This window comes from Crotalus tigris, unplaced genomic scaffold (genome assembly GCF_016545835.1).
Source record: "Crotalus tigris isolate CLP2741 ecotype Arizona unplaced genomic scaffold, ASM1654583v1 scf7180000018053.2689490, whole genome shotgun sequence".
Lineage (NCBI taxonomy): Eukaryota > Metazoa > Chordata > Lepidosauria > Squamata > Viperidae > Crotalus > Crotalus tigris.
Window position 1 is genome coordinate 2,207,669 of NW_024096796.1, and position 25,836 is coordinate 2,233,504.

General features: G+C 35.9%; 1 protein-coding gene across 3 annotated transcripts in view; it reads right to left on the reverse strand.

Moving 5' to 3' along the window:
* ARHGEF4 (Rho guanine nucleotide exchange factor 4) overlaps positions 1–25,836 on the reverse strand; it is a 138,529-nt gene that overhangs the window by 97,121 nt on the left and 15,572 nt on the right. For all 3 annotated transcript variants that reach the window (XM_039347164.1, XM_039347163.1, XM_039347165.1), the window contains 2 exons: positions 3,164–7,348; positions 50–364 (listed from right to left, as the gene is read on the reverse strand). In XM_039347164.1, the coding sequence (XP_039203098.1) occupies positions 50–364; positions 3,164–7,348 (4,500 nt within the window). The remainder of the gene's footprint in view (positions 1–49; positions 365–3,163; positions 7,349–25,836) is intronic.

Here is a 25,836-nt window from a genome sequence, read left to right on the forward strand (position 1 = left end):
GGATGAGATGAAAACAGAGAGAACAGACAACTTATATTTGGTTCCTTACATTGAGTTGTTCTTCTGGAAAGTTACTTAATTCATTGTTTCTGTCTGTCTGAGCCTCTTTCACAAAGGTCCTTTTTCGATTTCTCTCCATCCATGCATCATCAAAGCTGAAGCACTTGTACAGGTATTTGTGTCTCTTCTGCTGGATGTGCTTTTTTATCTTTCCCTCCTGGATATAGAAAGGAAGGCTCCAGGCCTTGTCCTCTACACTTGAATCCAAAGACCCTGGCATCTGAATGAACTTCTTTCGATAAGGAAGATCATGCTTTTCATCTGAGCTCTTTTCTGATGAAATTTCACTTTGTTGGGAATGTTCCTATTTTATAAATAACAGGTGAAAATATCTTTAAAACATGTTTTTTTGTTGACCATTTTGGGCAGCTCACTGCAAGCAGTCATTATAAACCTGGAATATCTTATTATATTTGTCACTTTTTAAAGTAACATCATCTATAAGTAAACTCTTTATTGATTCAGTGTGGATGCCGCAATCTAAATGAAACCTGGATTTGCACTCACCTGTATTAACTTCATGTAAAGCCTGGATGGATGCTCAGATAAGCACTGAGGAAAAATATTTCAGCATAGTGTAGATACTCTTGAACAGTTGCTGCAGGGCAGCACATGGCAGGGCTCACTTGCCATATTCTGTTTGTGGTGCGGTCCCAGTTCAAATGCCCCTCCCATATGCATTACTCATACAATACATAGAAAATTCTAAACAGCCATTTTAACTATTAATCAAGTAAACCAACCAATCTAGAAGGACTGGCATCAGAAGACTTTTGACCAAGAGTTCCTTAAAACTGAAGCTGCTGCTAAGAATATACAATTAGCAAAGCTCAGGTAGCTATTTTCTTAAGCATCCTTTGCATTCTCTACGTATGATAACTGTTGTTGGGCCTATAATAAGGAACACCTTGCAATATAAAACCTTGCCTCCAGAGGGCACAGTAAAATTTTATTTAGCTGTGACAGTTCACTACCTTCCCTAGTAATACCGAGATTTTTGTCCACATATCTAAACTTACTTGGTACACTTAGATGTCTCTCCAATTTTGGAATGCTGCCTTCCCCTAAGAACTATGTTTCTTTTTCCTTTCTATTATTTCAGCCAGAAATTAGATTTACAGATGTAAGTTCTATAGAAAGGAGTTCAACAAACTTCTATATATACTTCTGTATATAAACATCTATATACACAGTTCTGCATTATATGGAAATAGGAGGCTATAATTTCAGAAATCTCTAGGAATATAAGAAATTGGTGTCGTGATCCTAGAAAGCCTAGTACAGACTATGCAATTGTCCTTCTGAGAAGCAAAAAAAAAAAAAGTTTGAACATAGAGATAACCAATCCCTTGCACTGAAGAGCTAGCATTGATTTTTACTTTATATTTTTAGCATCAGTTGAAATGGTGGCATTTGTCTCATTTTCAGCCCACAGTAGAAGAGGCCTGAAGTTGTCTTTAACTGTTCTAGTCTTAAAGTAATATTTTTTCCTTTTCTCTCAACATAATGACCATACTTCATCAATAATTTGGCTGATGACATGTTCAGGAGTGGGATCAATCCACTTGGTCACTTAAAACTGCTACAGACATGGTCCTCTCTTTTCTTGTCAGTGGGCATTGCTTTCCAGAGGCCTTTGAGGTTTTCGTTGCAGAAAGACTGACATCTGGCTTCTGCGGCAGCGTCTGCCTGCATAATGTCTGTGCAGGAATTTTCAAAGCCTTATACGGGTCCTTATAGCTATGAGTTTAGCACTGTTTTGGAAGAATACTAGACCTATGTTTAAATATCATTTCTGACAGATGCTATTCCTGTGCTACACAGAAGGTCAGTTTTAAATGGAAAAGAGAGCCAGCTGTGTGTTGCTGGTTCTGTCATCATTGGATATATTACAGATTTCTCATTGCTACTGTTAGCCATACTTTTCCTGGTTTTAATACTTTCCGGAAGCACCATTTTGCCTACTCTGTTCTGTCTCCATGACAATTTATGGGCTACTTTTTAGTTTGTTGACTATGAGGACAGGGGTGGACTCATTACCATTCCCTTGCAGCACTAGTTTAGGATAGATCTTTTTTTCCTATCAATTTACTCTTATTTCAACCTTTTCAACAGTCTCCCTTGTGCTTGTAGTCTAATTGATACATCATAATCTATTAGGCAAACCTTGACAGCTGGCTAAACACACCATTCAAAAAAACTTCCTACACTCAGTGAAGCCTGTGGGGTACACATCAGGAAAAATGATTGGAGGCTACTTTCGTGCTATAGGCAATGCTTGGTAGAAGGGGCTGTAAAGTCAAGCGCTTTCTTAACTTTTCCTACACTTAAACAGAAAGAACTGTACTGGGCACCACTTTAATTACATTGGCAGACTAGGGCTCTGCAATCATTCCAGAACAATTTATGACAGAATACCTTTCTGCTCCTCAAGAACTAATGGACAATAGTTTAATGTTTGGCCATCCCTTTGTCTTCTCTATAGGAGAGCAGGTGATATGAACGTTCTCTGAATTCTGCAAAGTGCCTCTTGATCTGAATGCATGGTTGCAGCATAATTGCACAGATAATGTGGCCTGGTACATCTGTACTAAAAGTAAAAAAAACCAAAAACCTAACCCCTCATTAAAAGACAGTAACAGAGAAAACTACCATCATTAAATTTTAACCCAGGTATTTAAAATGAAAAACCTGCATTTGTTTAGAAATGAAAAGAAGCACTCTTTCAGCACCATTTTTCAGAGGTCATTTCTGAAAGCAAACCTATGACTACAATACCATATCCTCACATACTTATGAAATATGAAAATAGACTAATTAGCTCTAAATATTTTTTCTGAACAGTCTTATAACCAGAATCTTAAATTATTATCTCATCTTATTTCCAGGTTCTCTGGAGAATTTAAACAAATGAGTATTTCTGATGCCATATGTCTTGTGAGCAAGTTTCTAAGGTTACCTCAAAATATGAAGTTTATAACGTTGAACATGACATCCAAATTAACCCAGAATTCCACTTGAGATACATAAGGAAAAGAATGAAGATAAATCCTTATCAGTAGACTCAGTGCCAATACACATAATCTCCTGCAGAGCAACTCACCTCATCTCTGATTATATCACTCATTGAAGTAGTAGTATTTAAGCTGATCTGTGACTGGCTGCTTATCCCACTGTCTTCTCTCAAATAGTCATTATCTAATGAGTGCATGGACTGCAAGAAACTAGATCTGGGTTTCAATGTCTTTGGCCTCTCAGGTGCTTCCAAACCGCCATCAATAACAGAGATATTTCCAAGAGATATCAATGAAGTTGAACTTAATTTGCCAGGATAATGGAAGCCCATGCGCTGATGAGCAGTTCGAGGACTCTGTGGCTTGGGACTCATAGGCCTGCATGGCATGTCTTTACGTTCATACATTGACAACTGGGGGCAAGAAGGAGTGAACTGAGGAAATGACGACTGCAGATCAATTGGAGTAATTGGAGATTTCAGCCAGAGTTCTTCACAGGAAGTATTCCCATCATTCCCCATCATTTTCGCTTTCCCAGTGCAATCTGGGCTATAGGATGACTCTCTCCTCTTCCTCCTGGTGTCTATAGGTAGAAAGTCAGCAGGCCCAAAGGAATAGGAATGCCCACCTGCTGTAGATGAGCCATTAGAAACATTGTATTTTAAAAATTCTTGCCCATTTTGATACTCCTTTTTTTCCTTCAATGTTTTTCTACCAAAGCTTCCAGAGCTCCTATTTGAACAGGGATTTTGCTTCAGGCTATCTGCCTCTTTGCTTTTCAGAAAAGCTTTCCAAGATTGGTGCATTTTCATTTTTTCTTTTTCATTTTTTAATGAAATTTTTGGACTGTGTTGAGCATTTTCCTTTTCCAGAGTTTTAGATTCAAAAAAACTTGAAAAGGATCTGTGAGCCAAGGCCAATCGGCTCCGGAATTTTTTGCTATCTATGCTTTTGTTACTTTTAAAATCATTGTCAGGAGAGGATTTCCGGACTTCAGGGTACTCAGTAAACTCATTATTGTTGTTCTCTCCAAATCCTAAATTTGTTCCTTCGCCATATTTCACTCTGGCTAACATGGGAGAAGAAGAATATGTGCCTGAACTTTCCAAGAGTGTCCGATCACAGCTAGAAGCTTTTCTCAGACTAATTCTATTGAAAAGTCCAGTAGGTCTTTCAAAGAATAAATCATCATCATCTGAATATCCTGCAAGACATTGATCCTTGTTTTGCAAAGTAGAACAGGATGAATTGAGGTCTTTCCAATTATCTTCTACTTCATCTGCTTTATCACTATCAATTGTTACTTCCTTAGTTTTCATGTTATCTTGATTGTCAGGAGGTGTTAACTTAGATTTCCTGAAAGATGCCATCTTGGGGAAAGCTAAGAATTTAGAATACTTAACAGACTTTTCTATGGCACCCATTTTGTTGATTCTCTGCACTGCCTTATAGAAACTATTGTTACTACCCAAAAAATTAATGATATTATTGTCCATCTCTTCACTATTTGCACTGCCCATGCTGATATTATCTAGGCCACTGGTACTATTATCTTGGGTGTCAGTTTTCATGGGAGTGTCACAGATATCTGGATTCACATTCATGTCATAGTTTTTACTAATGCACTTTGAATCTTCTGCTGAGAAGACTTCATCTGATTCTGATTTTGGAGAAAGAGCAATTTCCTGTATTATATCACAGATTTTGGAGTCTTCCTCCTCAATAATTTGCTTAGCATTGATTTTATTTCCTTCATCATCAACAATGTCTTGGCACAATATATTTACACTATTCATTTCCTGTCTTCTTGCAGTATTTACACAAGCATCTTGTTCTACATTTGTGGTCATAGATCCATCCATTGCTGTATAGCCACGAGTTTGAGATTGATGGTTTGTTATTTGTACTGTCTCTAAGACAGAATCACCCATCAACTGACATGGGTTTATTAGTGATATGCCCCTATTTGTTGCAGGCAGGTCCAAGGACAAAATATCTATGCATCCCTCTTCTTTCCAAGTTTGCATAGTACTTTCTAAAAGTAAATTAGTTGTGGATGTATTGTTCACCAAACTAGCTTCCGTAGATTTTGCAGAGACTGACAAAGACAGCGAGTCCAGCATGTTTGCATCTGCTTCGCAATGTGTATTTCTTGAACTTACCTCAGGAGCCGCCTTAACTAGGAATTCATCTTCATTGTATGACAACACCTGCACAGAAAACGTGTCATTTGTACAACTGGACTTTCCATTTGGAGATTCTTCTGATTTTGTGGCATCCATGATGGTGATGAGATCAGAGTTTGAATTCTCATGGTCTACTATCTCAGTAAATTTAATCAAAGAGTTCTCAACTTCAACCTTTGTTTGCAATCGTTCTTGAACAGGAGTTTCCATCAATAAAGCTTTTAACTCAGAAATGTTATCTGATTTTTCCTTCTGGCACATATAATGTGGTATTAGTGCTATTTCAAAAGCAGTGACATCAACATCTTCACCATTACTACAATTGCAAGCCTTCTTTTCTATATCATTGAGATGATTCAAAGGGTATTTTAATACGTTGGATGTACTGGATTCCTGTTCTCTAAAATCTTTTCCATTTGACGTCAGAATCTCAACTGCCTTCTCACAGCCTATATTTGGTCCATGTTTGCTTCTCACTTCAGATGCTCTGAGAAAAGCCTCAAGGTTTTGAGTTTTAATGCATTTGCTTTCCTTGTTTACATCTGCATTAATCATGGAAGCATGAACAACACAAGTATTATCATATTTATTTGCCATACTGCATTTATCTATGTATCTTTCTGAGACATGAACATCACAGATGTGAGATTCAGAACTAATGTGATTTGGAAACAACCCTTTAATTTCTATCTGATCCTTTGATTTCAGATGTTTTTTTAACACTAAATTGGCATTTATATGTGTTGATATACATCCCATATTTGAAAAAGTATTATTTTTAGAATTGTTTTCTGAGGAATTTGGCAGCTGGGACAATATCAAAGACTGACACTCAGATGTATCTATTTCTTTTGTTGTAAGGCCACAGAGCTGGGATTTGTTGGTCCCATGGGAGTTTTCTGTTTGCTTCTGTACATTCTTATTTGAAATCAAATGAGGATTAAGAAATAATCCTTTAATATTAATGTCTTTTCCCACTTTTAAGGATGTTTTTGAACAGTCTATGTTTTTTTTAATATGAACATGATCTGATTCTTTTAGGGGCAATGTGAAGCATGATTGGCTTAATTTATCTGCCAGGCAAAGGCAATCATTGATATGTTTTCTGATATCTTGACCATTTATATTTCCAGGAGAACTATGCCATGATTTCATTGCTAAATTTCCTGGCTTTGTGGAAGGCACCAGAAATGTAGATTTAAAATCTGTGAATTTCTGCTTTCTGCCACACAAATTTGTTTCTACAGTTTTTTGACTGTCAAAAATATTCTTCTGACTATACTCGGTATTAAATATACAATCTCTTTTATACTTCATTTTGGAAGATTCATTATACCTTTTCCAACTTCCATTTGTTTCTAAATGAATATTAGGCAAACTGTTTCTGGAAACTATTTCTGAGCAGGAACAGCAAGTTTCAGAAAAATTCAAAGAGCTTTCAGAGTTTGTTCTGAGATTAACCAATGTTACTGTTTCTGGGCTCAATCTCTCTTTGCTACTAGCACCTTTAATTTGATCCTCTGAATGGGTATAGAAGTGTGCTTCTCTGTTTGCAGATTTTGTCCCCACTTTTAACAAAGCTTCAGTCTGTAACACAAAATCATTTTTATTAGCCTTTGACCCTGTGGAGGTAATACTGTAAGGTAACAACTGCTCCTTTCCTTTGACGTCTTCAGTTTTGGATTCTGGTAGTAATAACTCCAATGCACATTTGCTTGTTGCTACATGTAAGACTGAAGGGAATTCCACACTTTCCTTCTGAATAAATCCCAATTCTTTTGTAAAATACTTGGGAGGAGACCTATCTCCTTTTGTTTTGGAATGCTTATGCCATGATTCTTCTATTTCTGAAGAAAGATTTGGTTCTCTAGTATCACTGGCAATGGACTCTGAGTCTGACACACTTTCATAAGGCTCTGTCTTGATATCTGACAATGATTCACTTTGATGTGACTGGGTTTCAAAATAGTCTTCATCTGTTTCCTGGCCTGATCCACTTATCTCCAGCTCTGGAGTATCTGGGATTGAAGAATTCTGGTCTTCTTCAATCTCTCCTTCACTTGTGCAGTTGTCAACTGGCTCTGAGGCCTATAAAAAGAGGAGAAATTAATCAATAATAGAGTCTTGTATAAAGAAAATTAATTTATAACAGTTGTGGTTCCCATTGCTCTCCCCAGAACTGCAACAGAAGAGATAATTTGATACATCAAATGCAGTGTTGACTAATAAATTTTGAGAGTTGACATTTAAATATCTTTAAGTTGCTAAAGTTGAGAAAGAATGCTGTAATTGCCCATAAGAGCACATTGTGGCATTTTGTGGACATTGTACTGTATGGTGCAAGAGCTAAACCACATCTTCCAAATAATTTTCAAAACTGCTTTAATACTTGGCGGATTTTTACAATGGCTTTGTAATCTATGCAATTTACAAGTAGAGTGCTCTGTGTGCTTTGGTTAGAATATTTCTTCATATTTTTCCCTTACCTTTATTTTAAGCATTTATCTTTATTACAGATGTTTGTTTATGATATAAATTCTCTATTACATGGAAGGTAAATCTTCTGCACTGCATTCTGTTAGTATTCAAACTGTATTGACAGTCAGTGCATACTAAATCAACTGGATTAGAATTTTTGAGATTAAATGTCATCTGTTCCAACTAAATAACAGCTCTTTTCCCAAAAATGTGGATGTGTAAGGTTTAGTGGCTCCCTCTACTGGACAATTCTAAATATGTTTACATTTGTTAGCTTTTTCATTAAGTATTTGTCAAAAGATTTAAAACTACATTTTATGTATAGTGCTTTAACTTTGTATAGGTGCTTGATGCTTTATTTAATATTAGAAATATATTTAGCTTGTTTGATATTTCATTGGGGTAATTTAACTACATGATAATTCATGACAAATAGGTTCATAGAAATAGTCAGAACTACAGTAGTGGTCATTAATAATTGGTGGGGTTTTTGGCCCTAGAAAAATATAGTGTCTGTCTTCTGTCAAAGATATGTCTTTTCCAATACTAGAATGCAAGCAAAATATATTCACACTGAATTTATATAACTTTCTTTTATTCCATCTTTATGATCCAATTTTTAAAGAACAAATTACGCTTAGTTATGGTTCAGTTGTAGCTACATTGTACACACACACACACACACACACACACACTTCCTGGAAAATGAGGTTAAAATCTAAGATCAAAGTAACTCAGACAGAGGTTAATCAGCTGATGGAATTATAGAAGGTGTGAAGATTAAAGGTAAGACTCAACTACTGAAAGAAATATAAGAGCCTGACTATATCTAAGCCCCTAGAGCAGGGGTGTCAAACTGCTGGCCCATGGGCCAGATGCGTCATGCCAAAGCCACGCCCACCCCATTGCCGGCAATGGGGAAAAAGTCATGATACATCGCGACACGTCACGTGACATTGTGAGTTTGATACCCTGCCGAGCAGGGGGTTGGACTAGATGACCTCCAAGGTCCCTTCCAACTTTACTACTATTACTATTACTAAGACTCACAGCACTGACTACCAAGCTAAGGAGGTACATTAGAGAAGCAGAGGCCAAAAAGATAAATGCTTGTTCTCAAAAGAACCATCCAATTGTAAAGTAACAAAAAAAAAAAAAATAATAACAGCAAAGCCCAGCAACAGAAGAAAGTGAACAGTATTGGAAGAACATATGGAAGAAACAGATGCCACATAACACCATTGCAAAGTGGCTGCAGGACCTGAGAATAGGCCACTGAAATCTCCTAGAACATGAAGAACTGGATAGCACCTGGTCCAAACATGATCCATACCTACAGGCTAAAGAACACCTAGCAGCTCAGAGAAACCAGCTCTTCATGTTCTTAAACTGCTGCTGCTAGCACAAGGAAGAATAGTGCTGATCATGAAAGAGCCCTACAAGGAAACAGTGCCATTCAACCAGCCAAAAATCTGCCTCTCCACAACATGGAAAGACCTATCAAGCATCATAACAACTAGGCTAAAGGACCATATGGCCAATACATGAGCACAGCTCAGAAGGGCGTAAAGAATAACACCACAGGCAGAAAACACCAGTTGCTCATCGATAAAGCAGTTGCTCAAGACTCAATGTCTGGACCAACCAATCTGAGCACAGCCTAGATTGATGACAGGAAAGCCTATGACTCAGTGCTACATACACAACGTCCATAGGATGTTAAGGCCCTTCTTCAATGGGGTTATGGAAGACAACACTGGAAGTCAACTCAAGACAACTCACATAAGTAGTCATCAAGTGCAACTTATACCAACATGATGCACTGTTATTGCTAATGCTCTGCATAGACTTGAATTCCCTCAGCCAGATAATCACAATAGGGCTAGAAGTTCAGGAGTCACCATCAGTCACTTCTTCCACATGAATGACATCAAGTTGTATACCAAAAGTAAATGAGACATCAACTTGCTGATCTACCTGACATGAGTCTACAGTGAGGACTTTAGGATGTCATTCAGACTAGAGAAGTGTGGCCGGATGATAATCAAAATAGAGAAGAGAATTATGACTGATGGGGTAGAGGACTGTAGGCAATACAGCAGATAGACACACCAGATACAAATACCTTAGTATCCCACAGTCACACAGGAACCATAATGAAGTGACAAGGAAAACAATAACATCCAAATACCACCAAAGGATAAGGTAAGTCCTTGAGAGACAGCTCAATGTGAAAAACAAGATCCATGCCATCAACATGTTCTTAAACTGCCATTAATAAGATACTCTGCTCGTGAAGTGAGCTGGCCAAAGGTTGTACAGAGGTTCAACACCCAGAGACTATACACTAGCCAGAAAGAGGATGGTCAGGTTCTAGTGAGTATCAAAGTCACTGTCATGGATGAAACCTAGAGCAGCCAGGAGTACATCAGTAAGATGGCACTCAAAGATGTTGAAAAATGCTTGAGGCAGCAGCAGACATGGGAAAAAGATCAAGAAGAAGAAGTGTCATGGCAAAAAAAGGCCCTGCATGGGATATACCATAGACAGATAACTGAGGTGGCAGACATTTGAAAATCCTGTCAGTGGCTGGAAAGGCCTGGATTAAAAGACAGCATTGAGACACTGATCATAGCAGCATAAGAATAGGCATTAAGCACCAATTCCATAGAAGCAGAGGTCTACCACATGAGACAGGAACTAAGGTGTAGGCTATGCAGAGAAGTTTCAGAGACAAATCAACACATAAAAGTAGGATGTATGATCCAGGCAGTAACAGTATATACACTGAATGGCACAATCTAAGTAATTGACATTGTGTACAGGAAAATCTACACAGTATATGAGCTAGACTTTCCAGATTCAGATGGGAGGTTCTACAAAAGTTGGTTTGAATAATTGGCCTGAAATCCTGTGACACTTTCAGATCCAGATAGACAGGAAGGTACTGGCCAATCAACCTGACATAATGATAGCAGACAAGGAACAGAAGACAAAGAAAGTGATAGATGTAGCAATGCCAAGTGACAGCAACATCAGAAAGGAGGAGTATGAAAAGCTGAAGAAGTATCAGAGACTAAAAGAGGAACTAGAGAGGATATAAAAAGTGGTCCCAATGACAGTAGGAGCAAAGTGGTCCCAATAGTGGTAGGCATACTCAGGGCTATGATTACTAATCTAGGAAAGTGGCTCCCATGAACAACATCACTACTCCCTGACCAGAATAGTGCAGTGTTAGGAACAGCTAAAATATTGTGCAGAACTCTTAAAACTCCCAGGTCTCTGGTAGAGGACCTAAGACTGGGGTGCATACCTACTACCCATAGAGTAGTAGAGAAGAATTTTTTCCCTTTTAAAATGTATTTCTGAATTAGATTTTTGAATTATTCATATTTGATTGATATAATATTTAATAAGCAAACATCATAAAATTTTTTGCCCTTAAACCACTTGAGTCTTAGGTCACTGTCAGATTAGGTTATTAGGTAATTAGAGAATTACCCTGTGGAATTCTGAGAGAACCAAGGCCACAAGAAAATATTCACTTCAGCAGGAGCAAAATTCATAGTGTTCTAGGCAATCTGTTTCCTGAAATAATGTTAGCAACTAAGACTGAAAGAACAGATTAATATGGATTTAACTTTTCCACAAAGCCATTCACACTTATATGAAAAATGAGAGAACCAGCACAATCTTGACGCACCCTCACTGGTACACAAAGAGTATCTTCCCAGGTGATTGATGTAGTAAGGTTCTTCCCCAGCAGTTAACTTGTTTGCAACTTATCTCTCTTAATGCAAGCAAGAAGTAGGTGTCTATGATTCAGTCATGCAGCCTCCACAAATTCTAATCTTTGGAAACCTTCCACAGCAAGACATTTTGTCACAATCAAAAACCCAGTTGCTCTTTGACAGGAAGTAGTATGGAAAAACAAACAAACAAACAAACAAAAATACCAGTTCTACTGCATAACATTTACTGGATATATGGCTCCATGCCAAGTAACTTCACACTGAAGTTCCCAGAAAAAGAAGGGATGAATTATAGTAATTTCAATCTAACATTCAATTATCTAACACTATAAACTGCAAAAAATAATGGTGTTAGAATAGCAATATGAGGTATAATAGTTAATACATCCTAACAATACCCTTGTGCTAATGAAAATTTATAACATTGCAATCCTATGCCCATATGACAACAATAAGACAGACTTTGGCCAAAATGACAAGTACATTGTTTCTGTTTAATTGTTCTGCTTAATGATAAACAAAACACAGAAATATGCAAACAGAGATATTCTTTCTTATAATCATTCCTGATCTGACGGCCATGATAGTATACTTCAGAAAATTTTTAAACAGCAAATATTTAGGAGTTAACTAGAATTGCAATCTTGAATGATATTAATCATATCAGCCCTGTTTGTTTTACTGTTCTTATTATGTCTTGTTTTTTGTGAATCTTGGGTTTAATCAGTTCTAGGCTATCCAGAGTCTTTGACTGAAGTAGCATACAGATTTTGGTAAATACAATAAAACACTTCAAAATGGTGGAAGTGAATTCTATAGTGAATGTATAAGTGCAATGAGCAGAAAGAATAAACTTGAGGAACAGGAGGAAGACAATGGTCAGCTAAAAATACTATTAGCATTTGTGACTTTGGTTTCCTAGTCTTGGAAGGATGACAATATTACATATTTCCAATGGTGTGATTCAAATATGTGAACAACCGGTTCTCTGTGTGGATGCCGCTTCCGGAGGTCCATTCTGGGCCCAAGCAACAAAAAATTAGCTACCGGTTCTGGCGAAGTGGTGAGAACCAGCTGAAACCCACCACTGCATATTTCTCTTAGAAAGTATGTTATTATCTTATCTAGCTATTTTATTAATTTATTTATTTATCTGGATATTTTTAAAAACAAAAAAAATCATTTGGCTGAATTCCTTGTCTAAATTGTTCACAACAAATAAACAGAAACAAATGAATACATCATTATCAATCAAAAGTTGGTGGTGCTCTGGGAAACCAGAAACAAATTAATGTTGCTTTTAAAAAGGATGGAAGAAGCAGTTAATAAGAAGTTTTTAAACTTAGGGTATGCTATTAAACTATCCTAGAATGATAACCGATATATTGGCTCCTTATATATAATATATGGATTTATCATTTTTATGTTATTTGCATTATGGAATCAGAGAGTTAAAATAAGTCATTTAGGCCATTGGGTCCACTCCTAAAATTAAAGCATCACAGGCAGACAGTTCTATTGATTCCCCCTAAACAACTCTAGGAAACAGAAACCTCTCTGTAGTGAGATCCACGTCAAATTGCTCTTACTCTTAGGAAGCTTTTCTTTCATTCAGCTTAAGAACATTTTCCGTATTCTTCATTCTGGGGCAATGAAAAACAACCAGAAAACACACTACTCAGAATAGAGCCTGGCCAAGTTAAAATCTACCCCTTCCCATGGATTAGCAAATGCCTAAAATTGCATTTCCCTTTTTACCAGCCATGTCACACTGTTCATTCATACTAATCTTTTTCACAAGTACTATTACCAATGCAAATATCCTTCAATACATGTACATTTGCTTTCTATTTTTAATAGAATATCTCTTTTTAAATAAAAATATCCATTTCTTCCTCTTAAATACCACACTGTTTTAAACCTAACTTCTAATTTCTCATGACGATTTTGAATTTTGCTTCTGTATTAGCTGCCTCTACCCAGTTTTTAGTCATTTGTAAGTTTGATAAACATTCCTTTGACTTATCAAATGTGTAAAAAAATGAAATACCATACAACATAATTAATATTAGCGTGTCAAATGTGCATCATCAATGCTGCTAAAAACATACCAATTTGCTCGATGCCCTAAATTGCATTACGTTGTGGCAATTGTGGAAAGTCTTTTTGACCAGACAGCATTTAGTTCCATGTGACAACACTCCTTTTCCTGTTCTTTGCTGCAACATTCCATAATGTTGAAAGTATTTCATTCTCCAGTTTTTACTGCGGATAATCTGATGCTTCCATTGATCTATTGCTGATGATATTCTAGTTGGTGCTGCTTTGAAAGCTGTTTCCATTTGTGAGCCAAGCTCTATGGCTCCGGACAGAGTCAATGAATTTATTTGGGTAAAGAGAGTCTCCCTAATTCTCCCATCTCTTGCTTTCTCAATTAGCTGGTCACGCACAAGCTCATCCTGCAAAGGTCCAAAGTCGCAGTGTAGTGCCAACTCCCATAAAGCAGAAGCAAAACTCACAAAGGTTTCCCCAGGGAGCTGTGCCCGTTGCCAAAAGCAGAGCCTCTGGATCTTCTTGAAAACATTTTGCCTGAATTCAAAACCTTTCTGAAACTGATTGATAGGGTCAAAACATGTAATCAATCCCAATTTTGTAACCATCTTCTGATTTCCCCAACCAAGCTGGTAGGGATGATAATTTTCCATTTTCTCCAATCCTAAAGTTCAGCCGATTATATTTCTGGGCAAAGCAATTGAAGCAGGAAGGCATATGAATCCACCATCCTCCAGAGCCACACTATAGCATAACTGGCAGTAAACACCTTACTTTCCTAATGAACAGAGCAGGTTTAGTCAGCAAACTTAAATCAAGACATTTCTCCATCAAAACACCTGACCTGTAATTTGTCACTTGGGCATCTCCACCCTTTAATGCATTTATTCCTGAACATGACACATCTACAATGTCAGAGCTAGAAAAAATTAAAATTCTTTAAATTAAACAAAAAGCAGAGGGGAAAACTGTCTATCCTCACTGTATGAAATAGTCAGGGGGGCAGAAATGTATATATATTACAATGCAATCAACCCCTCCCCCCATTTTTTGGCATTAAAAGAAATAAAAATTTATAGTAACCTGATCTGAATGAATCCCAGACAGTTTAAATTCTATATCCCCACCCCTAGAGGGAGAGGCATAGTAAATAAAAACTTAAAATAAAAATAAATTGTATAATAAATTGATTGTCATAGTCTAAGACTACTCTGGGTGCCATAAAATCTACAGAAAGCATGTGGCAAAGAATCCACTTTTGTTAAAACCAGACCAAACATCACATTTTAAATCATCTTTATCATAAAGGTTACCTAAAGCAGTTTCTTCACACCTGTTCTTATCCAATATCAACAACATTGTGCCAAAGGAGTGGGGGAAGCTACCTTATCAACCGTGATTTTTAAAAAGCAGCTGTTTGGAGGCATGACAATAACATGTCTAAAGGGGACTATTTCCTACAGTTTTGGGTATGACTTTACTGATATCATAATCATTTTACTATGTTATACTAAATTTTACCCAAAACTTAGGTATGTACCACTTCCATGCATCTGCAAACCAGTGAGTATTCACTACATATAAGCAGATATTTGGCTACGAGCTATCTAAAACTTAGTAGAAAAAGACAAAAAGAGAAATGAGTCTAAAAATTATGATTGGGAAACCAAAAGATATGTGAAAACAATGACATAATGGTTATCAGTGATGAAACCTGCACCATAGGTATTAACCTTTCCTTTTCTTTCTAACTCTTTAGTGAGGATTGACATTCTTACTGGAACTTTTTGCTACACTATACACCAAAAGACATCACCTGCACTAATTTCTGAAGGTAATATTTCTTAAAATATTGACAGCATATATTCTGAATGAGATTGGATGAGAAACATAAATGGAAGTTCAGTCCAGCCATCAAAGAAATATGTTGAGTATGTTGACCCATCAAAATGCATTGATGAGTTTCAAAGCAGTTGAGTACCAAGGTATGACTGTAATAATAATATTCAGATACTAAGAAGCTTCAGATAACTGATATAATTTGGAGTATATCTGGATCCATTTCAGTCAGTGGACAGCTTGGTGGTCAATAGTTCCTAAATTCAGAAGTAAGTGCAGGACAAAGTTAAGAGAAGAGCAAATGAAAAAGACAATGTTATAACAACAAAACTCTTTTAGTTTTTTATTCATATTCTTTAATGATATGTAACTCCCTCAGACAAATGTTGAAGTTAGTAGAAGATCAAAAACATAAATATTTCTCTCAGACAGCCAAATGCACTATCATATGTTATAGATTCCATGTATCAGAAATCAGTGTGGCAAAAAAAATATCTTAAAGGATATAGCAATAGCACTTAGACTTATATACTGCTTCACAGTGCTTTACAGCCCTCTCTAAGCAGTTTACAAAATCAGCATATTGCCCCCAACAATCTGGGTCCTCATTTTACTGACGATGGATGGATGTAAGGCTGAGTCAGCCTTGAGCTCTGTCAGGATCAAATTCCCAGCTGTGGGAATGCAGAGTTAGCTTATGGTGCATTCTAACCACTGTGCCACCACAGCTCTATAGTATGCAAACATTCTTCAATTTTTCATCACAATCAGTTGAGCTTTCTTGTCAATCTTTTGAATGGAATTTAGAATTTTCCATACATAGACCTGACAGATTCAATTAATTTTGGCCAGTAGTTATAACTTCTTTATCAATCATTCCAATGTCCCTTAAAAAAAGAGCGTAAGATTCTTTTCTATTCAAAATCTCTTTAGAGTATATTATCATTCCCAGATCTCCCTCAGTACAATCCCCATATCTTTTCATTTGGCAATCCTTTTTTTAAAAAATGTGAACATTTAAAGTTCAGGCCTGATATTCCTGATTCTCACAAATATGTGAGATTCATACTTCAGAATCTGGGCTAGCTTTTAGCTACAACTGCTCTATCACCTCTCTCCATGAATGCTAATATCCTGTCCAGAATTCAGGGCAGCATTTCTTTTGCAACTACGTAAGAGTGGCCACATTCAAAAGGAAAGTCTGCTTCCTTCAACGTGACAGCAGATCCAAGTACTAAGATACAAAATGATCATTGTCAATTGACCATTGGAGCCAAGGATTCCACATTAAAGCATACATTACATATCAGTAAAATATCCATATAATACTATCATTATCATTTCATACCTTCACAACCTTATCCAAAAAAACACAAACCCCTTTTGGAATAATTAATTTCTGAGAGTTCCCTAGTATTCTTGAGAAAAAAGGGAAGAGTTATCTAAAGTATTTGATACACAAAATAATTACAGCCTTTTCAACCATGATTAAAATAGAGTTTGGATAGAATCTAGGTCTTAAAAATAGATAATGTTAGGAAGGTACTGTATGTTCAGGTGACTCAAATGAGTTTTGGAAAGTGAAAACGCCAGGAACCTTGATTATTGTGGATCACATTGTAACAGCAGACAATCAACATCTTTGCTAATCTTTTTCTTATTTTTATTATTTGCTTGGTATAAACTCTGGAAGTTTCTGTACTGACTTGTGGAATTCTCAACTTATTATTTTGTACATATCCAAAATATGAGCCATATCTAATACTTTCAAGTGTTTTGCCATCAGATTACAGGAAGTTTCTATTGTATTTGATCAAAGCAAGTTTGCCCATTTTGTGTGCAAAACCTTTCAGTTTTAGCTAATGACTAAGATGATAGCTATGACTGACATTTGAAGAGGTGATACTAGAGATATTATCAAAAAAAAAAGTATTCCACAAAGATTGTCTGGAGAAGTGATTTCCTGGTTCATTCTAAAGTCTTTTTTTTTTCCTTCCATGGGGATTGCTGCCTACAGAAAATAACAGGATTTTATGATATAACTGGAGAACAGCAAGTACGATCCAAAACAATAGGCAGCAGTAATATACGATCACAATGGAGCCCAACATTTCTGTTGTTAAGTGAGAGATTTATTAACTGAGTTTTGCCCCATTTTACAATCTTTCTTGCCACAAGTTGTTAAATGAATCACTGCAGTTGCTAAGTTAGTAACATGATTGTTAAGTGAATCTGGCTTCCCCATTGACATTGCTTGTCGGAAGTTTGCAAAAGTTGATCACATGATCCTAAGACATTGCATCTGTCATAAATATGGATCAGTTGCCATGCATCTGAATTTTGATCACATAACCATGGAGATGCTACAACGGTCGTAAGTGTGAAAAATGGTCATGCTTATGATATTACTTCAGCTTTCCTTTGCTTTACCGACCTGCAAAAGTCATAAATGCAATGACAAAGTAACTTTCTAATCACCATAGTAACCACAAATATTCACTAAATGAGGCAGGTGCTAAACCAGGACTACTTGTATAAAGATAGTTTCATCTGCTTTCCCAAGCAGGGCAATGGAAAGATTTACAGTAATTCAAAGTCTCATTGATTCCAATGTCAGCTCCTTTAATTTGAGAATCCTTTCTCTGAAGGGCTTCCTGAGTGATATGAAGCTTTTTTATGAAGTTTCTGGCACAGTATACTTTTAAAGCTGGATCTTAATATTTTCTGGCAGTATTTATCAAGTTTTTTTGAAAATACAGGGAACAATTTCGTTTTGAATCTTTCTGTTCCATGTAGGGCTTGCTTGGTGCCATTCCAAATACAGAACAACATGAAAGTCTTTTGATCTATTTAATTACAAATACAACTTTGTATTATACATACCCATCATTTCCATATGATTGGAATTTAAAAGCTGTAAATAGCCCTCATTTATTATGACAACTCACTTGTACTGCATGCAGCTGAGCATGGGTGACTATCTTCTAAAAATGCACCCGCTGGATTTCTCTGCAAGATGTAGCAATTGATTTGAGTTACGTATGTTCAAGAAGAGATGAGAAAGAGGTCAATTACTAGAGGGCAGCAAAATGTTGAGAGTTTATGTGCCTCTTTGCTCCCACTTAAGTTTTTTGCAGCCCAGATATCATAGCACTAATATAAACTACATACAGTATACAGATATCATGTTTGTACAAAATATCATTTTAAAAAGACTGTGAGCATGTAAAGGAATGACTCAGAGCTCTTCCTCTTCCTACCAGCAACTTTTTATCCTGGCATAGGCAAATAGTGAAATGTTGGCAAATAGTGAAATGCTTAATTACAATCTAAAGGACATGTTAAAGACAGGAATGTATTATTTCCTGTGGCTTTGTTTCTTTCTGCTGTACCCAACATCTCCATCTATTAGAAAAACAATCACTCTCCTTAAAGTAGGATGCGATGGGGACAGGATGAAGAGAATTTTGAGAGATGGCTAGAGATCAAGATAGGGATGAAAAGAGTTTAGAAGGATGTGGGTTTAGATATATCTCAAAGTAAATTCTTGTTTTCCATTGATATATTCAAAGAGAATCCGTCAACTGATATCAGACGGCAATCAGACTACCAAGTGTTCAGTATTCCTCCAATAATACCATGCCATCTTAAAAAAAGAACTTAAATGGGTTTGGCACAATTCCCAAAGAACTTTAAACTCATGTTTAGAAGTATCAAACAGTCAGCTGATATCAGATGAAAGTTGGCCTTCTTTTGAAAACAGGATTAGCACTATTCCAAACAGCAGTAATCATGCATTCAGAAGAAGCCCAAACAACAGTTAACAGATATAGAGATACTGTATAGATCATAACAACACCTATCTCCCCTGCCAGCCAGCCAGCCCCAGTTTAGTGCACAGCATAAGGCACAAAATTCAAAACAATCTGACTGAAAAGAAACAGAATGAAATTTAAAAGAGATTAATGCAAAGTTATGCACTCAGAAGTCAAAAATAAAGGACATTCAGCTGGGAAATAGAAACCAATGACTAGACAGTCAGCTATCTGGAATGCACTGAATAGGATTGATCTTAATGGGCTAAATACCCCTTTTCTATTCCATGGTTCTATGATTTTTACATCCTGTGATGACATCTGTAGCATCACCCAACATCTACATCTGCCTATCCCAGCTCCTTTGAAGTACTTGACAGACAGCCAAAAATGCCAAATCCAGTCTGAACATTTAGCTGTCTGTGTGACAAACAAAAAGAAAACAAAGGTAGTATCAATAGTAATATTGCAGGTGCCTTGGATGCTATTCCAAAACATCTGGAGCACCATTTGAACACAGTCAGAACTGATAAAATCATCATCAGTCAATTGCAAAAGGCAGCAATTAGAACAGCTTGCTTACTTACTTACTTACTTACTTACTTACTTACTTACTTACTTACTTACTTACAACAGCTTACATCATGCAATGATACCTTTACGGTGACTTATTAAACAACATCTCTCTATTCCAGGTTTTTGGGAAGGACTCGAAATGTGGACAAAAGTGAGAAATCCAGTCTAAATATCTGACTAATTGTGTGACAAACCATAATAATAAAAGGTAATACCAACAGTAATAGGCACTTTGGGTGCAATTCCAAAACAACTAGATCACCCTTTGAACAGCATTATCATTGACAAAATCACCAACAGTCAATTATAAAAAGCAACTTTACTTGGAACAACTTACATCTTGCAACAATACCTTTAACACCATGAAACAACATCTCCTAGCTCCTTAGCAGGGACTCAGTAGGTGGACAAAAATGCCAAACCCAGTCTAAACATCTGGCTGGCTGTGCAACAAATTATAATAATAGTAATTTTAAAAATGAGAATCTGTCTATGCAAAACATCAGCTGCCAGCATGATCTAAAGGGGATTGGATTATCCCTACAGGAAATGTCAGAAAATAAAGATACAGGTGATGGGGGTGCAGTGTTTTCTTTCAAACTGACCCCCATTAGCTGAGGGAGAAAAGAGAAAGAGAAATTGGACTACCAGATCCATTTGGGGAATATCCTCAGAAGCTTAACTTCTCGTAAAGAGGTCTTCTATGAGTGATCCTAGATACCATGAAGACACCCACAACATACTTTCCAAAAAGTCCAAAAGGATTGCTAACCATTGACATACTGCAATTGTTTGCATTGCCTATATAGAATTCCTAGTCACTTGTAGCACAGTAACTGACGTTCCTTAATTATTGCTCTGTTTCAGAGCTTTCTTGTTAATGCAGAAAAGTCAGGGTGGAGAAGGTAGAGTTGGCACACACATCCCTGCCTTCCTCTTTTTTTAAGATTTGAAAATGTATGAAGAGGGCTCACTATATGCAGCTTCTTTTGAAAACACCTGCCACATCCCAATAATTTTGTAAATTAAAGGCTGCAAGATGTCTGTCTCACTGAATAAAGAAAGAAGACAGTCTCCTGCATTCAGCCATACCTGAAGAACTGGAAATGATTTAAGGAATACAAATATCTGTCTGTAGGAGTTAAGATTTCTAATCATTTTTTCTGCCCATGTCACTTGTTCTGCATTCCTATGAATCCTTGTTTCTGATTTTTTTTTATTATTTTTAATTATTATTTTTGAAGGGAAAAAGAGTCAGGATGTAACTGAAATATTTTGGTCCATCTGTGCAAAGCAGAATGTATTTGTTTGCTTGTTATGTGTGTTCTTTCTTTAAGACAGTTCTTCCAAGAGTAGTTTAAAAGTTTAAATAAGAACACAATATTTTAAAATTCAGGGTCCATTTGGGAGTGGGTTGATATAAATAAATAAATAAAATATCCTGTGTCAGAACTACATTTACTTCCTAATTTGTGAAATGCAAGCTGTTGGATTTCACGATGCTATTTAAATTAGAGATCATAGTTTATACAGAATGATGCCAGTGTACCCTGGAGCTTCCAAGGATTAAATTGGTCTCTAATTTAATGGATCCAAATGGTTTCCAGAAGGCACTTGACAATTTTCCCAACAATTTGGCAGGCAATTCTATCTCTTACCTGGACGAGCTATAGAACACAGAGCTTGGCTAAGTATTGAACAAGATGGCACTATAGAGGCTTCTACCCAGTTGCCAATCCCTGTGGTCTCTGAGTTTACTGAGAACTTAACAAGGGAAATGGGGAATTCCAGTTGAGGAAAATGATGATTCATACATCTCCAAATAAGTGGACACAATGACACGACAACAACCAAAGGACCAACAGCAAGCATGATCCGAACAGAGCTTCTCTGGACAAGTGGACAAGAGATCACCCAGTTGTACTCCAGAGATTGTACTCCAGATGACTGTTCCCTGCAAGGAGATTGCGCGACAGCAGAAGCCATCACGCTCTCAACCACAGCAGTGCCTTTAAAGACACTAAATTCGTCTAACTTCACTTTCTAATAAAAATTTGGATGTATAATTATTTTAAACTTAAAAGAGTTCTTCCAAACAACAAGCCTGAAAATCTTCTTGGTAAGTAAAAATTCATCCTGAAGTAAAAAATAATAATTTATTTTAAAGAATTTAAGAGCAAAGCTAGATGACAAAATGCAAAATAAGAATTCAGCCTGTTTCAAATGGATTAAGGGACCAGACAAATTTGAATATTAGGATTTTTGCTAAGATTTTTAAAAAATAAATAAATAATAAATATATGTGGGAATATGTTTAGACTGCAAGAAAAGAGATTATTAGTGGAAAGTTGAAAATAAACAATTCTGAGATTTTATGAATATAGAAGTAGCATTTTAAAAGATTTTTGGAGAATTGTGAAAGAGAAAATTGGGAGTGACTTCTTTAAATATTCTTTTTTTCTATTCTTTCTTTCTTTTTTCTTTTCTTCTTTTCTTCACATTGTATTTCTTTCCTTTTCTATTTTTCTCTTTATTTCTCACTTTAGTTTGTATTATCTTCCAGTGTAGCAAAAAATATTTTTAAAAGAAGTTAAGGAAACTGAAGTGACTAAAAAGATAGCAGAAGCGATGGTAGCAAAAAATCTGGAATGGGTATGACCAAACATTGTTAAGAGCACATACTGTGCTTACATAGTGGTGATTAAAGTGGCAAGCATAAATTCCTCTCTATACTTATTGTATCTACAGACTCTACCTGGTGGCCTTTGTTTAGAGCAGTGTTTCTCAACCTTGACAATTTTAAGGCATGTGGACTTCAACTCCCAGAATTCCACAGTCAGCAATGCTGGCTGTGGAATTCTGGGAGTTGAAGTCCACATGCCTTAAAATTGTCAAGGTTGAGAAACACTGGTTTAGAGTAACCCAGTGTCTTTTAGGGAACCATGGGCATTTTCCCCCCTTTCTTATCTTGTTATTACACACTCAGAGTCCACTTGAATTGGTGCAGGATAAAAATATTGGAAAACAAAGAAGTTTTCAATTTGGAATATAAAGCAATATATGATACAGAGTATGAATTAAAAAATTAATGAAATGAAAAAGGAAAGAAAAATAAATACATGTGTTAAATATAAATAAAAGAAAGGTGAAGGATAAAATAGATCTGAATAAAGAGAATCTGATCTTATAGACTGGTATTAATAAATCATGAATGAAAATGAAACTACAGTTTTCGTTTTGAATATAAGGTTTAAAAATATATTAGAAAATTTGAAGTGGTATCATATATTGTACACACTTGTGGGTGTGTAATAAAATGAGAATTTGTAAGTTGGTAAAGTGGTATGTTACACTCCAGTAAATAGTAATAGTGAAAGAATTAGAAATGAAGTTTGAGAAAAATATGAAGCAGTTTGAATTAATGAAATCTGGGGGGAAATTATCTTGTTAGGTAACATGAATTAATAAGTAAGAATGAGATAAGAAAGTTCAAAAATAGTCAAAGACCCTGAAATGAATGAGTATGATGAAAGTTAAGTGTATGTCTACAAGAAGGCATGTTTGTTTCAAATACATGCCTTAAATATAAGACTGCTTAAAGCATGTTTAAAGCACAAAGTAAAAAAATAATAATCTAAAACCATTATTGATGTTTAATGAAAGATTTCAACTTCTTCTCTCAAGACGACGCTCTAGGGCATTGCACACCAGAACGACTAGACATAAGGACAGTTTTTTCCCCCCATGCCATCACTCTGCTTAACAACTAATTCCTACAACACTATCAAAATACTAGTAAAGCTGTATTACTATGATACTCCTCATCTTTCCTATTACCTATCCTTATCTTCTTATGACTATAACTTTGCTGCTTGTATCTTACAATTTATATTGTTTTTTGTACCCTAGTATGATTTATGTTGTTTGCTTAGCTAGCACTCTATAACTATCACTAAGTGTTACATCTTATGATTTATGATGAAGTGCTGTATTTAACGATTTATGATGAATGTATTTTCATGTTGTATATGATCATGATTATCACTATTACTTGTATGTACACTGAGAGCTTATGCACTGGAAACAAATTCCTTGTGTTTCCAACCACACTTGGCCAATAAAGAATTCTATAAAGAATTCAATTTACTGAAACACTAAAAAAAATTACAAAAGGAAAGAAGGGCGATGAAAGATTCTGAATGTAGGGCAGATTATTATTTGGGTATTTACTTGGTAGGAATAAAGAAAAAGAATCTCATGCACTTTGATCCCACAAAACCAGACAGCTGCACAAAAATAGAAGAATTCCTTCAGGAGAATGAATGGAAAGAAGATATAGAAGGTATTGATACAGAGTGAACAGGATTTTGTTACAAACTGCCATGGGTATTTATAGAGCCATGCTAATAGAAAATATGAAACAGGATGCTTGGCAGAAGGATGAAATAAAAGAAGCTATGGATGAGAGAAATGTATATAAAAGAGTTATTCAATTATGTTACCTAAATTAGGTACAACCAGTTCCTGAGCAGGTTAGAGGCCTTGCATTATATTCTCTTGGTTATTTAATGTGTAGTGGATAAATGTATAAATAGTTTGTTATGATCTTAGGAATGTGTTTTTCATGGATATGAATGTATAACTGTATGTACTTTCGGATGTAAACAATGCACTGCATTAAACTCATATGATCTGTAGTGAGTGTTAAATACACTGCATGTGCAACAAAGAGTTGAATCTAAAAATCAGTGCATTGATAACTATAATATTTCTGCTTTACAGGTAAAATGGAAAGAATAACTGAAAATTAATTGTAGAAAAAAATGAACCAATATATGTTTTTATTTACCTTGACAAAACAATTACTAGAATGAGAACATGGATGGAAAATTTTAAGACAAGAATACTAATAGAAGGGAGTAGGTGAGTTTCAAGAAATAAATGCTTATCAAAAGAAATAAAAATGCGCAAGAGCATGTTTGTGCTGTCGTTGTAATATGGAAGTTGGGAGAATATACTGTAAAAAAGGAAAGCAGTGGGAATGGGATACCAAAGAAGTATTCCAAAGGAAGACAAGATGAATGGGTGGATGGATGGATAACGATGAATATGGATGGAATAAAAAATAAAAGAAGTATATTGGAATGGTTTTGTTAAATAAAATAAAGTAATATGTATTGTATTGTAATACAAATGTATGAAGGAAGAGTGAATGCACTGAAAGGAAGGGGAAAGTCAAGGACATTGTCACTGGATGGAGCTGACAAGATCTTCAAAAAAAGAGATGTGGAAAGTTGAACAAAAATCTATAAATCAGATATTTAATATTTGATTTATATCTGATCAGATAAATCTGATATACAGGCGTCCTCGACTTACAACCACAATTAAGCCCCAAATTTCTGTTGTTAAGTAAGACATTTGTTAAGTGAGTTTTGCTCCATTATACAACCTTTCTTGCCACAGTTGTTAAGTGAATCACCACAGTTGATAAGTTAGTAACACGGTTGTTAAGTGAATCTGGCTTACCCTTTGATTTTGCTTATCAAAAAGTTGCAAAAGGTGATCACGTGACCTTGGGACACAGCAACGGTGATAAGTATGAGTCAGTTGCCAAGCATCTGAATTTTGATCACATGATCATAGGGATGCTACAAAGGTCATAAGTGTGAAAATTGTCATAAATCACTTTTTCAGTGCCATTATAACTTTGAACGGTCACTAAATGAATTGTTGTATGTTGTGGACTACTTGTATGAGATTGAAAGTATGAAATGTGCAATGAATAATGTTCATATAAATTAGATTTAGTTAAGTTTCCTTTTCTTATACTTCTTCACTCCATTTAAAAAAATTTACGTACAACTTCACATGATTTTTCTGAACTTTGTGCAACATTACTTAGCCGATGAAAGAATAGTACAATGTATGGATCAGTGATATATTCAAAATAATGGAGTTTATAAAAATATAACATGAAACAGCATGAGGTAGATCAGCAACTATATAAAGGCAGGAGCAAACGTGGAAGTGAAAAGGTATCAGTCTCCATATAAGACTAGCC